Source organism: Rhincodon typus, chromosome 3 (assembly GCF_021869965.1).
Source record: "Rhincodon typus isolate 14 chromosome 3, sRhiTyp1.1, whole genome shotgun sequence".
NCBI classification, from domain to species: domain Eukaryota; kingdom Metazoa; phylum Chordata; class Chondrichthyes; order Orectolobiformes; family Rhincodontidae; genus Rhincodon; species Rhincodon typus.
Genome location: NC_063334.1, coordinates 100,027,418 through 100,040,580, shown reverse-complemented (window position 1 = coordinate 100,040,580; position 13,163 = coordinate 100,027,418). Strand labels below are relative to the sequence as shown.

Here is a 13,163-nt window from a genome sequence, read left to right as displayed (position 1 = left end):
CATTGATAGCAAATCGTGTACATTTAATGATTTTAAATTGAGGATGACTGAGATCTTGTTTTATGAAATCATATCTGGCAGTGCTTATTTGGAATTTTACCCACTCTAATCAAAGTTGCTATCATTAGTGTAAATCTAAATGTGTCCACTTGGAAAATCTTGACAAAGTCTAGACATTTCTGTACCTTGTTTATTCATGTTAACCCTTTGCCTTCACCAGAAATAAGTGACAAAAGATTCCTTGGAAAAATACTCACCATAGATTATTAAAGCCAAATTTTAACATTAAATCAAGAATATGTCTAATAGGTTTGTTGGTAAATCGGTTTGTAGTTACAAACAATAGAATTAGAGGATGAAATCTGAATGGAATGATAGGGCTATTTTCCATCTGATATGCTGATAATCATTGACTGAAACTGTGACACTGAAGTCACTTATCTTGGTTGTAGAGGGCATCAGCTAGTTATCCTGGGATAGAAATGGCTAAATACATTGCAAATAATTTGCAATAATACAGTTCACTGATTCATATGGCTTAGTTAATGGTTCATAATTCAGTGAGCAGCAGCTAAGTGCATTCAAGCTCTGGGCACTGCACATGCTTTGGGGCTGTGTTGCATCATAAAGCTAACCTCTTTTGGTAGAAATGTGCCTAGCCTAATATCATCTGATATGTTGATGTCTTGCATATTTTTCAGATTAAGTTTTGAGTGGTATGTTTTTAGTTGTATTTCTACATTCATTATCCTCACGTAGACTCTTCACCAGCTTTGCCATTTATGATTATTTTTTAATGATGCCTTTCTTTCCACTTCAGCAGTTTAATAATCTAGCGCCTGGCTTCTTCTCAGGATTCAGCATTCACCTACTCAGCACAGATGAGGACATGTGTCTTAGCTAAAATTTCATTTGCTGCCTTTGGAATGCGTATTCCTAAGGGAGCCACATTCGTTGGTCATAACCATTCATTTTTATTACAGCTCTGAATATGTTTATTCAGAGTTATCAATAATCATAAATAACATGTATTATTTTCTTGTTTTGCCAACAGACAAAATTGCTTATGCAGTACATATTAAATGTAGCGAAGTATGATCAGAACTATGACATTAGAGATCGTACAAGATTTATCAAGCAGCTGATAGTTCCAAATGAGAAGAGTGGAGCTTTAAGCAAGTATGCCAAGAAAATATTCCTTGTTCAAAAGCCAGCACCAGTCCTCGAATCTCCATTTAAAGGTACTTAGTAGTAAATCATTTTATTTCAAGCTAAGGTTTTGTAAAGAGGGTTGTTACCCCCAACATAGTGGGGAGAGTGCTTCCAATTCTGTGTAATCTACTCCAGAATACAATGAAATCCAAAAGGTTTCTGTTTTTCACTTGAGTAAATTGAGTAAATAGCTGGCAGCTATTTGACTGTGGTAGACAGCATAATTAATCCAATTTCATATTCTTGTGTAGATTCTCATTTTAGCTACTTCATTCAAATTGCTATTTATTTGCACACTTAAGAACAGTTGTAATGCCAGACTTAGCACAGTGAGATCAGGAGCATAGCCCTTAAGATGCTTAAAGATAAATTACATGGTGGATTCAGATGCCAGCGATGCAGGAGCTCTTCCTTTTCTAAAACAAAAGTAAATGTTGAGTATACTTTCACGTTGGGTATGAAAGCCGAAGATTATTGCTATAGCGAGATGGTGATGGAATGTCATTAGGCTAGTGATTCAGAGGCCAAGTTTGATGCTGTGGGAATATGGGCACACATTCCACCATATCATTTGAAGGAAGGTAAATTCAATGAGTAAAATTATCAGATTAAAATCTCGAATTGAAAGCCATTCTTGGTAATGGTGACCATTATTCTGCCACCTGTTGTTGTAAAAGCCCATTGGTTCACTCATGTGCTTCCTTAAGGGAAGGAAATCTTCTGTCCTTAACTGGTCTGGCCTACATGTGACTTCAGACCTGCTACAATATGATTGACTATTATCTGCCTTTTCTACCCCTTTCAAGGGCAATCAGGGATGGATGCAAAATTGCTGGCCTTGCTGGTGATCTCATCTCATGCAAGAACAAAGAAAAAAGTGGTTTCATTAACCAAGCCACCACAGCCCATGTAACATTTTCCAGAGCACCAATTCTACCTCTGTTGCAAATGTTGAGATGTTTCTTAAACCAATCTACCTCGCAATTAACTACAGCTGTTATATATTTCCTCTTTAAAGGAATACTGTTGTCTTAAATTTTTCCTTTCGTAATTTTGGATGTTTGTTATCTTCTCTGTCTGGGAGCTATTGTTTTGGGTTTATTTATATCTCATTAACTATTACATACCTGTGACGCTAGTGAATAGTTTAACAAGTCATTGTTCTTTTATTTGGCACTAGTCTTCTAGATTCTGAACAACTCCTTTTAAATCATAGATAGTAGGAACTGCAGATGCTGGAGAATCGGAGACAACAAGGTGCAGGGCTGGATGAACACAGCAGGCCAAGCAGCATCATAGGAGCAGAGAGGCTGACGTTTCGGGCCTAGACCCTTCATTGGGGAAGGGGGTTCTGAAATAAATAGGGAGAGAGTGGGAGGCGGATAGAAGAGGGATAGAGGAGAGGATAGGTGGAGAGGAAACAAACAGGTCGAAGAGGCGGGGATGGAGCCAGTAAAGGTGAGTGTAGGTAGGGAGTTAGGAAGGGGATAGGTCAATCCAGGGAGGACGGACAGGTCAAGGGGGCGGGATGAGGTTGGTCGGTAGGAGATGGAGGTGCGGCTTGAGGTGGGAGGAGGGGATAGGTGGGAGGAAGAACAAGTTAGGGAGGCAGGGACGAGCTGGACTGGTTTTGGGATGCGGTAGGGGGAGGGGAGATTTTGAAGCTTGTGTTTCAGGAGTCGCAGGGAGAAACGCTTCTGAAGGATCTCAATACCATGAGTGTAGATATTGTCACGGTTGGGGCCAAATTGGGAAGGCTTGAATGTGGATTTTAGTCCATTGGGGATGATCTGGTTCCGTAGGCAGGTGCTAAGGAAGGTGATGTGGCTGTAGTACCTGGTTTGCTTCAGGACGTGGTTGAGCAGTTTCAGAACCCCCTTCCCCTCCCCCTTTTCTGATGAAGGGTCTAGGCCCGAAACGTCAGCCTCTCTGCTCCTATGATGCTGCTTGGCCTGCTGTGTTCATCCAGCCCTGCACCTTGTTGTCTCGGATTCTCCAGCATCTGCAGTTCCTACTATCTCTGATTCAATTTTAACCCCACTGCGAAGCCTCTTCTAAGGATGCCTAACCTGAAGAAGTTACCCTCCTCCCTCCAGACAAACCTCAAGGGATCTCTCTCCCACTGCAACTCTCTCTCGTAATCTCTTCGGCCCTGAAACTGCTCGACCACCTCCTGAAGCAAACCAGGTACTACAGCCACATCACCTTCCTTAGCACCTGCCTACGGAACCAGATCATCCCCAATGGACTACAATCCACATTCAAGCCTTCCCAATTTGGCCCCAACCGTGACAATATGTACACTCATGGTATTGAGATCCTTCAGAAGCGTTTCTCCCTGCGACTCCTGAAACACAAGCTTCAAAATCTCCCCTCCCCCTACCGCATCCCAAAACCAGTCCAGCTCGTCCCTGCCTCCCTAACCTGTTCTTCCTCCCACCTATCCCCTCCTCCCACCTCAAGCCGCACCTCCATCTCCTACCGACCAACCTCATCCCGCCCCCTTGACCTGTCCGTCCTCCCTGGACTGACCTATCCCCTTCCTAACTCCCTACCTACACTCACCTTTACTGGCTCCATCCCCGCCTCTTCGACCTGTTTGTTTCCTCTCCACCTATCCTCTCCTCTATCCCTCTTCTATCCGCCTCCCACTCTCTCCCTATTTATTTCAAAACCCCCTTCCCCTCCCTCTTTTCTGATGAAGGGTCTAGGCCCGAAACGTCAGCCTCTCTGCTCCTATGATGCTGCTTGGCCTGCTGTGTTCATCCAGCCCTGCACCTTGTTGTCTCCTTTTAAATCATGTTGAGCTGTGATGCAATATGGTTAAACCACTACACAACTTTAGATACTTTTTAATCAACCTGTTCAGGGTTCCTATGGAGTACGTGGAGCTTGAACCTAGGCCTCCTGATTCAGAGCTCTATGCAACTTTAGTATAATCTTTCAAGATTTGAAATTAGTGAATAGGATATTGTATCCAATTTCCTTACCATTTTCCTTCATTATTCAGGTTGTATTTGCTCACCCTCTATTTGAATCATGAAACTTGAGATGTCAACCTGAAGTTTGCTACAATCTGACATTGGCTGCAGCTGTTTCCAATGGTGCACCCATCCCCAATTTTTGCACCAGTGAGCAGAGTAAAAATCTATTGTGTTGTGGTGTTATGCTGGTTAGGAGGTATTTAAAGTGGATGCTTGAAAGTTGAATTAATGGACAGAGAAAAATGCAATTTCAAATTGTAAAACGCTGAAACATTTAAGCTGTTTTTATATCTGTCTTGTTAATTATTTAAATGGAACAGTAGTGCACCCACTGTCCTGTTGAGGTTCCATAAGCAAGGCAGCAAGCAGACTTTCCGTTTTCAGTTGTTTAAGCTGTCAGTAATGCCAGTGTTATTTCTGATTTTATCCTTTGAACTTTAGTCAAGTGTAAATGGGTATGTCAGTTACTAACATCCGGACAACAAATTTTTAAAACTATTTGTTGAAATTAGAATGGAAATTGAAAGCAAAACACCAAAAGCCTACTTTTGATTTTTGCATTGCACCACTGAGTTTAAACACTGTCAGAATTGTGCCACTAAAAAGGAATGGATCTAAAGGGAGCAACCTTATTATTTCTTCATTTGAATAGTAAACTGCAATTATCATGACTGCTTAACAATCCAACAGAGCTAAATGACTGGCAACCACAATAACTTGAAATCTTAGTTAAGCTTGCATTAAAATCACGGAAATTATTAGCAGTTGAATATTTACAGTGAAGAGCATCTCGGGTATCTGAGGAAATTATGGTGCAGAGTGCTTGATGCAAGTGTCATGTGTAATAATTTCCTAAATTCTATGCAGCTTAATGGCCCTCATTTTGTTGTTGTACGACCATAAAATGTAGGGGGCAGAAGTAGGCTGTGTGGCCCATCAAGTCTGCTACACTATTCAATGAGATCATGGCCTATCTGATAATCCTCACTCCACTTTCCTGCTTTATCCCAATAACGATCGATTGTCTCATTGCTTAAATATCTGTCACTATTGGCCTTGAATATATTTAATGACCGAGAATATACAGTCCCCTGCAGTAAAGAATTTAACAGATTCGCTACCCTCCAAGAAGAAAGTAATGTCTCAAATGAACCATCCCTTAGTCTGAGATTATACCCTCTGGACCTAGATTCTACCCCACAGTGGCAAAGAAATGGTACATACCGCTATCTCAAAATTCTAGTGATTCCCTGTTACGGATTTAACCTTTTCTGATGGTACTTTCATGTTGGCCCCAGCTATAGGGTATCCCTGACTCTGTCACACTGATGTTATCAGTCAGTAATCAATCATGATGAAGACTGCTCACCGAGCAATCCAGGAAGAATGCTACTTTCACAGAAAGCAAAGTAATAATTGGGACACACCATAGAATAAAGATAGAAGCTAAAATATCATATTTAGGGGAAAGATTTTTTTTTAAAAAAGGTTTGAGATTCTGCAGATACACTTTTTCAAAATCAGAGAGGTTGTTTACAATTCATTGTGATTTGAGTGTAGCTTTTTTTAAAAAAAACTCGGATGAGCCTTATTCAAGAGGGTGCAATTTCCGCAAGGGTTTTAACAGCGAGCTTAATACAGAGAGTAAAATCACAGAATTCTAATTGATTTCCATCTACAGTAACTTCAACATACCTCCAGTAAAAAGAGTTTACCTACTTCTGATCTTGGAAATTTTACTGCCCACGTGTGCAGGCTAATTGTTGCTGTCTGTGTTGAAATGATGGCCAGTGCTGACAATTTCTGTACTTGGACACTTTCGTAGGATGTTGATTAGTCTTCCATGAACATCACTGGTAGCTATTGTTGAAAATTGAAAAGATGTGTGGGTGTAAGTTGTGGTGTTGCCTTGGGTCTGCTGCCCTCCTAGGTAGTAGAGGTAATGGATTTGGACCATGCCTTCACAAGTAGGCAACAGCTTCTTGAGTTGACTAGAACAACTTGCTCAAGGAGCAGCTTCCCATCACCCCAACCCCACTCGCAAGTACAACTACTTGCAGTTCCTGTAGCCCATCTTAATGAAATATGTTTGCCGTCTTCCTCTTCTCTGTCCGAGGCAACATAGTTGAGTTAATATTTAATTGTAATTAACGCCACGGATTTACAATTTCCGCCCAATTACGCACGTAATTATGAAATTAAAGTGCAAATATCTCTCATTCCTACAGTACTTGGTAATAATGCAATTTGACTTTGAATCACAGTAAATCAATGAACCTAATCATAGATTGTATGCTATGTGCTATCTGATGGCATATGCTCCAATTTATTTTAGATGATGTCTTAGGAAATCCACTATTTCTGATCTTTAATTGTGTTTTCTTATTGTTGTGTTGTGAAAACATGAGCATCTTCTGGATTTAGGCCATCTTCCTGGAGTCTTATCATAGCCCTCTTATCAAAGTGAAATTAAAAGGATTCTGTATTTGTATTGCATGTTTGCCTTTAGTTCTTGAAATTTATTTTGTACCTATATTTAAAAACTTAAAACTGTTGGAAAGTAGTATTTTGGCATTAATGCATTTCCATTTATGTTGCTGTTATGTGTAGAAGGAAAACTGGAAACAGTTCAGTTGGTAGCAAAACAGTATTAAAATTCTGAATGAGTTTTGTAGCAAGACATGTATACGGATTGTTTAACTGTGCTGTCATTCTTAATATTCACACTAAAGTAATTTTTACAGGAGCTGCATTTCGCTGCAACACCTCCAAATACACTGAATGATTAGCTTTTTTATTGACCATTATAGGTGAGATTATTGTAATCTATGGTCTGAAATCAGTTTTCTGACCTATGAGGAGTCATCTCCTTTTTTTATTTATACTGTGACATTTGGGATAATTCACTCCCAATTATCATTGGTGCTGATTAAGACTCTGTGACATAAAGTCTACGTTTTTTTTTATATTTTTTTATTCAACAGATAGGGATCGCTTTCAACTGAGCACGTTATCGCATACACTTAATACTAAAGCAAATGGGTATCTCGAGCTTCCAGAGTGGCCGGAGACTGCCCCTGACCCTTCAGTCCGAAATGTGGAAGTCATTCAGCCAGTATGAAATTTTATTTTAATCAATGGTTTTTGGCCAGTTTTTCATAAGTGGGAAGGAGGCAAAGAAGTGGATTAGAATAGAAAATGTTCTTTATTTTGTTACCATACTTTTGGAACCATCGCTTAATTATTAGCCTGAGTGGCTCTTTTATATAAAGACATGAACTGAAAAGAAGTTTCCAAATTAGTCAGATGCTTTACTGTGTAGAATTGAAGTTTATTTTTCCAAAAATAATGATTTGGTATTTAATGTGTGTGTCAGCATTGACACTTTCAATTTATGGACTGCAATTTGAATGAGTTAAAATTTTTGTCATTTTTTTTAGATGATTGATGATAGAATCCCTACAGTCCACACCGACCCTTGGAGCATCCCACCCACGCCCATCCCCCTGTAACCCCCTAATTTACACATCCCTGAACACTATGGGCAATTTAGCATGGCCAATCCACTTAGCCTGTGCATCTTTGGACTGTGGGAGGAAACCCATGCAGACACGGGGAGAATGTGCAAACTCCGCACAGACAGTTGCCCAAGGGTGGAATTGAACTCTGGTCCCTGGCACTGTGAGGCGGCAGTGCTAACCACTGAGCCACCATGTCGCCCTTTTATATTATTTAGCAATCTGCAGTTCTTATGGTAATACTTTGCATATTACTATGCAAAATTCTTGAATTATTTTAAGGTAGTGATTGCTATAAGCACAATTATTTCTCTACTGTCTATCCATAAATGCTGCCATATGATACCACTAATGTAAATGCCTAAACATCTTAGTAAATGTTACATGAGCCTTTCAATATCCAACAGGGAAATCGTGTCCCATACGTTTCAACTCCTATAGTGTTTTCCAAAATCAGCCACTCTTCCTTTTCATCCCTCTCCTTGCATAGTCTCGCCAAGCTCCAACCAGCAGCAACACCCAAGCAGAGAAATTAAAGTTGGAAAGGTGCAGCAAAATAACCTTGGATAATTTAATGAAACAAATCCAACCTTTCTGTAGATCCAATGTTTCCAATCTCCTGTAGATTAAGTTATTGTCTAATGTATGTACAACTTTTGGTATGTATCTAAAGATGATTTTTGTTGAGCATTCTTTCTTTGAGTTACATTTGGTTTGATGATTATCCAATAAATCCGTTGTGGGGCCAATGCTGGTTCAGTGCTAGTGTCCACAGTAATGACCGAAGAGGACCACATTAATTGGATTCACCTGGATTAGGCACGTGATAGAAGTAGTAAGAGCAGAGTAGACCATGTGGCCTCTTGATTCTTTTCCACTATTCAGTATGATCTTCTGCCTGACTTGTTTTTATTGCATGCCAATATGCTCAAAAAACTTATTTTCTGTGGGTTTTTGTTTATTATATTAAAAGAAGTGCTTGTCCAACATTTCTCAACACCAGCATTTTTTTTATTCTATGTGCTCATTACTGCCTAGTGAAGTTCTCACTTTCTCATCTATTTGCTTTTTTTTTGGCCAAGGGGACTTGCAGTGGAATAACACCTTGCACATTATATGGAGTGCTGCTGAATTTTGTGACGTGTGCAGTCTAAGTTTAGACGGATTGGCTCACAGCCAGTTCTGAAACCATTTTGTAATCCATTTTCTCATCTTTATTCCTTTAGGACATTAACCCTTGCTGAGGTTCCAATCATCAGCTTTCACTGAAGTGACTATTATTACAAGACTAGTTTTGTGTGTGTGTGTTGGCCTATTAAAATCAAGAAATTGAACCTCTCCTCATCAAATGCCCAGATTTATTTACTTCTAGAAGTTGCTGGGACACAGACAACGTTGGCCAGTCTCTCTGTTTAATCGCCTTTCTCTCCTCCTGTCTACCTACCACCCTTTCACCTTCCTTGCCTTCACACCTTCTGTTACCTTTCCATTTTTTTTTCATTAAGGCCAACAAGATGGCTCAGTGGTTAACTTTTCGTTCGGGACCTGGATTCAATTCCAGCCTCAGGCAACTATGTGGAGTTTGCACATTCTCCCTCTGCCTGCATGGGTTTCCTCCAGGTGCTCTGGTTTTCTCCACAGTCCAAAGATGTACATTTTAGGTGGATTGGCCATGTTGAAATTGTCTGTAGGTTTCAGGGATGTGTCAGCTAGGTGGAATAGCCATGGTAGATATGGGGTTATGGGATATGGTGGGGCGCTGAATCTGGGTGGCATGCTGTTTGGAGGATGGATGTGGACTCCATCCAAATGGCCTCCTTCCGCACTGTAATGCTCCTACCATTTTGTTTTCCCCTCCCTGACCCTTGGTCATTTTAATTACTTCCACTGTTATATATTTCAGATATCTTTTTGTTTAAAGCTGTTTTAAGTCTGAGCTGTTTGTGTTTGCTGACAGATTAAGGAACTGGTGACGCCACTAGGTAAATTGAAAGGAAAGAAAGATAATTTGGGTGGCAAGTTTTACTCTGATTCTGAGGAGCAGGAAGACTCCAGTCAAGGTAAGTATACTGGGAGAAACTGGAGAAATAGAATTATGATGTAAACAAATCCCTTCCAACATATGTTGCAGGTCTCTTGCCTTATTCATGGCATGTGGATTCTGTTATATCCACGAGGTCATGCTTTGAAGCTGCTTTTGAAGGAACCTTTCAGTCCAAAATTGAGAACAGATGTTCATATTTGTCATAGTCAAGCAGTGCCCATATGTGACCATGGCAACTTTCACCATTTCTTCTTTTTTCAGTGATGTGAAGAGCTGATTATTTTTACATTTTATTCAATCTTGTAACAAACTTGAGAACAAAAATAAAGCAAGACTGTATTACATGGACTAAGTAGCTGTGATGTTGAGTTGTGCCTGGATCTTTGGCCCTGAACAGTCTTGTGTCCAACTCTAACCTAGTCATGACGACAACATCAACTGAGCATCATAGTGGGCTTTAAGTCCCATTTTAGTAAGCAAATTATTCTTTTTTCAAACTATACCTTGGTAAAGCTGAGATAACAAGGTGTAGAGTTGGATGAACACAGCAGGCCAAGCAGCATCAGAGGAGCAGGAAGGCTGACGTTTCGGGCCTAGAGCCGCCTTCAGAAGCTACTTAAAATATTTTCAAACTTGTGGAATGATAACCATTTCATGAAATCATCTGAAATTGACCTCTTTGACCTTCATTTGTATTTGTATTTGGGTAGCTTCTGAATAATGGGATTTCTTACTGTAGTGAACTTCTTTTTAAAACAAACTTTAATTGAGCTTGTGTCAATTAAATTGCTTGGAACCAATGTGAACTTAGTCTAAAATTTGAAATGACAGGAATAAAATGACCTTAAACCTCTTGCCATTCAATCTCAGGTTGTAAATCTAGTAGTGAGAGTGAAAGTGACAGCAAGAATGAAGACAGCAGTTCGAGTTCAAGTGAAGAGTCAAGCGATAGTGAATCGGATAAAGAGAAACGGAATGAAGAAAGGTAAATATAACACCCTAAAATTGTTCCAGAGTCAGATGATGGGCCTGCACTTAAAACAAGGTAAATACAAAACTAAGCTGCAGAAATATACTTCAGTGAACTAGTAAGTCCCTGAAAGAAATAGGGAAAGCAGATGTTTGTTTCATCAAAGGCAATTTCAAAAATATATGTTGGCTGTAGTATGAGGGTAATTTGAGACATGATGTAGGTGGAATTATATAGCATGCTTTGGAGAAATAAGGGATTTCTACTTGTGTAGAGACTTGTTTCTCACCTTTTACGTCAGAATTTTTTGTCCTATTTAAGTCTGTTGTGAGTGTGTGTTTGACGTGATTAGTTAGTGACTCCATTATTATTGAGTCCTGTGACGAGCAGTTTCTACATAACTGTAATTTGGATGAATAATTGATAATTGTGATAAGTCTGTCAAATAGACTTTTTGGAAAATGTAACAACTAAGTCCAGTGTCTAAATGTTATTCTGATAAACTGGATGAACCTATGGCTATCGTAATGTCAATTTCTGGAAACTTGTCTTCAAGACACAAGTTTTCATACCTAAGGTAGTTTTTGTCATGACTGCTTGGTGTCATGTTTTACGTCAGGGGCAGTGCTGGTCAAAATCGAAGTACTGATTAAACCCCTGAAAATAGGGCATTTAATGTTAATGAATGAGTGGCAAATGGGAAGTCAAATTACAGAGATACTTTCGACTTTTAATTGTAAAAACATGGAAATTCTAAGTATTAAATGTGTGAGGGGGGGTGTTGGGGTGGAAGAGATGAAAAACTGTCTACCTTATTCTACCTGCTTAGTTTGTAGTTACAGAAGAAGCTCTGTCAAATTTAGGAGTTGCCAGCCTGAGACGTAACACCAGTTACAAAAGTAATGTATGGACTAACTAATACAATAAGGCTGGGTGCTTGAACCGTGAGTGGGGTTTCATCTTAATAGAAGGCAACACCTTAAGTGCTAGACAGTTTTGCTGCTATTAGAATTGAAATTTATGCTATAATTTAATCTTTGTTCTATTAGCATGAATTTGCTGTTTCTCTGATTATACTGATCGCATTTATTATGTCATTGTTGCACATGTTAAAAAGTACACATTAGTAATTTGAAAATCCAGAATCTTATTTGACAGGTTACACTCTTGCCTGTCGGTGATTGCAGAGATGGTTGCCCTTTCATGCATAGTTTGCTGCTGATGCTGTTGATGAGTGTGCAGCTTGGCTTTTCTGTAGCTGACAGCACTGATTGGGGTATAGCGTGCACTCTGCTCTTTTTATTATAGACAGTAATTAAGGCAGCTCGCCCTGCCACTTCATAACAAATACAGCATAATGCCCTAATTATAACTTTATTAATTTAAGTCAGGATTTAATGATTTTAAAAGTGATTTATATTGTTTTTCCTGTTTGGAACAAATGAAATCTCTGGTTTAAATTAATACTGGCTTTCCATTTCTGCAAAAGTTTTTTTAAAAAAAAAAAAGCTGGTTCCAATAAATTCTGTTCATTAGATTAGCATTGGAAATTATCTGTAGGAAGGTAAACATCCATTAATCCTCAAAAGGGCAGAGGAAGCATAGCAATTTTCCACCTTAGTGAATCCAAAGTTTGAAAATTATGTATTTTCTTCTGGTGTTCAACAGCTAATGGTGTTTTCACGTGTCCAAATGAATCTGGTAGAATTTACTGTGGGTTGTGTTGGCTCTCAGCATTTACCAGGGAGTGTTTCTGACTGATATTTGACCACACTTCAATGCGTTGTCGTCCCCTTCCGTCTATACCAAGGATTGGCAAAGCTTCTCTTGTCTGTGTACCCATACAACCTCATCACAAATAGGCACTGAGTACTATATCTACCCTCACATTTATGACATTACCATAATGGTAATTAAGGTGGATTGACAAGCTGGCTAAAACTGACTAAACTGAATGCACTTAGTTGTACCCTTTGGCTTTTCATGGGTGATCCATGTCTGCATAAATGTTCCCACGTGTATGTTGAATTGCTACAGAGGAGTGTGGGTCAGAGGCTTCTTTAGGCTGGTTGACAGAACTAGGTGTGGGTCAGTGGGAAGAGAAACAAGGAAACATTGTAGGAAGAATCACACATTGGCATAGAAAGGCAATCTGGTAGCTAACTCTAAAGCATTTATTAGTTCTTCTATTTGGAAAAAAGTTGCACGCAGCTTGAAAATAGAATGTTATGTTCAACCAATCAAATCTGTGATTTTAATTTTGTGCACAGTGAATCAATTGGTTTAATGCTAAACAGAAATTTAAGAACTCCATACATCTGCACCAGAAATCTAATAACACAAGCAAACTAGTAATAGTAGGAACTGCAGATGCTGGAGAATCCGAGGCAACAAGGTGCAGGGCTGGATGAACACAGCAGGCCAAGCAGCATCAT

General features: G+C 39.4%; 1 protein-coding gene across 1 annotated transcript in view; it reads left to right on the top strand.

The window, feature by feature from the left end:
* Positions 1-13,163, top strand: part of ap3b1a (adaptor related protein complex 3 subunit beta 1a) — a 290,460-nt gene that overhangs the window by 158,037 nt on the left and 119,260 nt on the right. The window contains exons 13-16 of the mRNA XM_048593837.1: positions 1,055-1,241; positions 7,181-7,311; positions 9,672-9,774; positions 10,629-10,743. Of these exons, the coding sequence (XP_048449794.1) occupies positions 1,055-1,241; positions 7,181-7,311; positions 9,672-9,774; positions 10,629-10,743 (536 nt within the window). The remainder of the gene's footprint in view (positions 1-1,054; positions 1,242-7,180; positions 7,312-9,671; positions 9,775-10,628; positions 10,744-13,163) is intronic.